The sequence below is a fragment of the Pseudorca crassidens genome, chromosome 8, assembly GCF_039906515.1.
Source record: "Pseudorca crassidens isolate mPseCra1 chromosome 8, mPseCra1.hap1, whole genome shotgun sequence".
Taxonomy (NCBI): Eukaryota; Metazoa; Chordata; class Mammalia; order Artiodactyla; family Delphinidae; genus Pseudorca; species Pseudorca crassidens.
Window position 1 is genome coordinate 12,317,104 of NC_090303.1, and position 3,899 is coordinate 12,321,002.

Below are 3,899 nucleotides of genomic sequence, written 5' to 3' on the forward strand. Positions count from 1 at the left end.
GAGGATTGAATAAATATGTTGAAAAGCACTTGGAACAATGCCTGCCACATAATAAGCATTGAATAAGTGTCATTATTGCTCTTTGTCTTGAAAAATGTATCGACATATCTCATGTGCAATCATCTCTTGTTCTTTTTAGTCTTGTGGGTTTATTCCTTTCCTGTCATTTAAGTAAGGTTTAGGAAAGGAGCAGGCAGACATAGGATTAATTTTAAAGTCCTCTTAAAATTTTAAAGTTAGCCTTACTTTATGGGTGACTCTGGACACTCTACTAAAGCTAATATCAATTTCCCAGCCCTTCAGAAGCCAGCCACCGATCGTTTGTCCTCTTCAGAAAGGCAGCGCGTCTCTAATATGACACTTTCTAATGGAGAGCCCGTGGTGGCGCAGTGGCAAGTGCTTTGGGGTGGGGTCGAAATCCCAGCTACAGCACTTAACAGCTGTGAAACCTTTGACAAACCTCTCCAGCCAGTTTTCTGTTAAAATGAGCCAAACTTTTTCTAAGACGACAACCACTGTCTGGCACTCGTAGGGGTTTGAGCTTGATGGCAAAACGGTGTACTTGACCCGCGGAGAGGAGGTGGGCGCGATCGGGAGGTTTTCTCCACCAAAATGCACCGACTGCCGCCCCAGGCAAAGTCTAACCATGATTAGATGCTAGGATACGGGTTCAGCCTGCCTGGCACGCTGGGGATCGAGCGGCTGGTGCCCCAGTGGGAGATCATCTTTCCTGGGGCCAGGCGGTCGCGCGCCCCGCACTCGCCTCGCGGCGGGAGTGGAAGAAGCCTCTTCCCTTAACAAACATGGCCACCGCGCTAGCGTCAGCCCCGCTCTGGAGGCCGCGCTGCCGCCTGGGAATAGCGGGCTCGGCGTCACCCGGCGCGGGGCCACGTGACGCGGGAAAAGCCCGAGGCGGCGGGGCTGGCGCAGGCGGAGCTCGCGCCAGCGGAGCAGCAGCTGAGGCCCTAGTGGGCAAGGGGCTGCCCAGTGAGGTTACTCGACGGGTCCCGGCCTCGCGCGCACGTGCCCGCCTGCTCGCGCTCGCGGTCTTGGGCGCTGACGGTGAGGAGCCGGGGAACGGGCGAGGGGGTGGGGGAGCCGGGCGCCCCTTCCGAGGCCGGGAGGGGGTTGGGCCGGGTCGGCGGGTCGGGTGGCGGGCGCCGAGCCGCCGAGTCGCCGAGCGCTCTCTGCCCGCGCCTCCGTCCCGGCGCTGGCCGTGGGGCCTCTTGGAGCCCGAGCTTGCCCGACGGGGCCAGCGGTGCAGGTGGACCGAGCAGGGCCGGCTGCCCGCCCGGAAGGCCCCGCCGACCTCAGGCCCGCCCGCCCGGGCCGCCGCGGGCTGCTCCGTGGAGTTTATCTTCGGGCGTTTTCCTCGGAGTGGGTGCGGGAGCCGAGTTGGTGGGCGCCTTCGGTCTTTAGAAATGGGCTGGGTTGACGTCACATGCAGGTACGAGGCGGTCTGGATTCCTGGGCGTGTGTACCGTGTGCCCCTGGGAAATCACGAGGCAGCAGGTTGAAGGAGACCCACTCATGGAAGGTTAGCGTGGTCAATTGAGGAGAGAGTCTCCTGTTTTGGACAGTTTGTTCACCAGCTAGTCTGTGTGGATACATTTATCTTAATCATTTTTATCTTGACCCTTCCACTAAAATTTCTCGACAACCGAACAGTAAGGCTGCTTATAAGGGAATTCCTTATGTAGCAGGTTGCCAGCCCCCTGCGTTTTATCCTAACCCGGGATATACTGTGGATCCCATGACCTTCAAGCTGAAGAAATGAAGGCGCAAAGAGTGTTAGAACCCAGCGGACGTAAGGAGCAGTTCAGAAGTCTAGCTATCATCCTTTCCTTAGCTCTCAGAGGAGGGAGTCACTTCAGAATCAGACACACAGAATCCCAGGTTCATAGACCCGGCCTCCATAATCTTTGTGGTCCGAATGAAGTCTTAGAATCCTGAGTGGAGAATTGCTTGCGGTTGATTTGTTTCTTTTCATAGGAAAGGCATAATGCTGTCAGCATGTCTGCACACTCCATGCTTTGTGAGCGGATCGCCATAGCCAAGGAACTGATGAAGAGAGCAGAGTCGCTCTCCAGGTCGAGAAAAGGTGGCATCGAAGGTAGTGCCAAGCTGTGCAGCAAACTGAAGGCAGAATTAAAATTTCTGCAGAAGGTAGAAGCTGGGAAAGTAGCCATTAAGGAGTCCCATTTACAGAGCACTAACCTGACACACCTAAGAGCCATCGTGGAATCGGCAGAAAACCTGGAAGATGTGGTCAGCGTTCTCCATGTATTTGGTTACACAGACACCTTGGGCGAAAAGCAGACCCTTGTGGTGGATGTCGTTGCCAATGGTGGTCATACCTGGGTGAAAGCCATCGGCCGGAAGGCTGAAGCTCTGCATAACATTTGGCTGGGCCGGGGCCAGTATGGCGACAAAAGCATCGTTGAGCAGGCTGAAGACTTCCTCCAGGCCAGTCACCAGCAGCCGGTGCAGTACAGCAACCCTCACATCGTCTTCGCATTTTACAACAGTGTCTCCAGCCCCATGGCCGAGAAGCTGAAAGAAATGGGTGTATCTGTGAGGGGAGACATAGTAGCCGTGAACTCTCTGTTAGAGCCCCGTGAAGAGCTCCAGGCCAGCGAGAGCGAATCAGACGATGATGGCCCCGAACTTTTGCGGGTGACCAGAGTAGACCGAGAAAACATCCTAGCCAGTGTCGCGTTTCCAACGGAGATCAAGGTTGACGTGTGCACAAGAGCCAACCTGGACATCACTACTTTAATCACATATGTATCCGCCCTCAGCTATGGAGGCTGCCGCTTTATCTTCAGAGAAAAAGTGCTCACCGAACAAGCAGAGCAAGAGAGGAAAGAGCAGGTTCTGCCACAGCTGGAGGCATTTATGAAGGACAAGGAGTTGTTTGCCTGCGAATCTGCCGTCAAGGACTTTCAGTCTATCCTAGATACCTTAGGAGGACCCGGGGAGAGAGAGCGGGCTGCTATGCTAATTAAGCGAATTAACGTGGTCCCAGACCAGCCTTCTGAGCGTGCCTTGAAACTAGTGTCCAGTTCAAAAATCAACAGCCGCTCTTTAACGATTTTTGGGACAGGAGACACCCTAAAAGCCATCACAATGACTGCCAATAGTGGTTTTGTCAGAGCTGCCAACAACCAGGGTGTTAAGTTCAGTGTGTTTATCCATCAGCCCAGAGCACTCACTGAGAGCAAAGAGGCCCTAGCTACCCCCTTACCAAGAGACTGCACAACTGACAACCAACACTGATGATATCCTTTAAATACTGTCATGGGAATAAGTTATTTATACCAAAGGCTGTGTCTTCCCATTCTTAATTGGAAAAAAAATGGTCTATAGTAAAAATAATGCTCTTTAATACTCTTTAGAGCTCTTAAACCAGTCAGGTTGACTGTCTCATCTATAAGGTATATAACCTAAAGTACGCAAAAAGCACAAGAGGCAACCTTATTTATCAAACTGGCTACATTATAATTAGAACAGAAATACATCTGTATAAGGCTTGTAGCTGTATCACGGTATTTTGATTTGTTTCATTCAGTAGGGCTATCACTCCCCTAATGGTAACCGCCTCTCTTGGACTGTGGCTACGTGGCATCTTGCATTAAATATCTGGAGAAACCTCTGAAGCTTGTTTTTCATTGTGTTGATTTAGCAATCGATATGGGTTGAGGCTGGGAGGTAATAGTTTTCAATGAATTTTAGATTCCAAAGTTATGGCTGTTACTGAAAAGACACTTGTTTGATTGTTATCTGTCAGGTGCAGTCTGGTGGTTATGTTTACAAAGAGGACATTAATATAGAAGGAAATAAAGGGAATTCTGATCATGGGAGTCCCATGAATCTCTTGATACACCATCGTGAGAAGA

At 51.7% G+C, this 3,899-nt stretch overlaps 1 protein-coding gene across 1 annotated transcript; it reads left to right on the top strand.

The window, feature by feature from the left end:
- Positions 1-845: 845 nt before the first annotated feature.
- Positions 846-3,659, top strand: C8H7orf25 (chromosome 8 C7orf25 homolog). The gene is made up of 2 exons (XM_067745849.1): positions 846-1,062; positions 1,993-3,659. The coding sequence occupies exon 2, from the start codon at positions 2,014-2,016 to the stop codon at positions 3,277-3,279; it is 1,266 nt and encodes a 421-aa protein (XP_067601950.1). The 5' UTR covers positions 846-1,062; positions 1,993-2,013; the 3' UTR covers positions 3,280-3,659.
- The last annotated feature ends 240 nt before the right edge of the window (positions 3,660-3,899 follow it).

Coding starts and splice junctions, on each gene's coding strand:
- C8H7orf25 (XM_067745849.1), top strand. CDS start 2,014: ATGTCTGCACACTCCATGCTTTGTGAGCGGATCGCCATAGCCAAGGAA.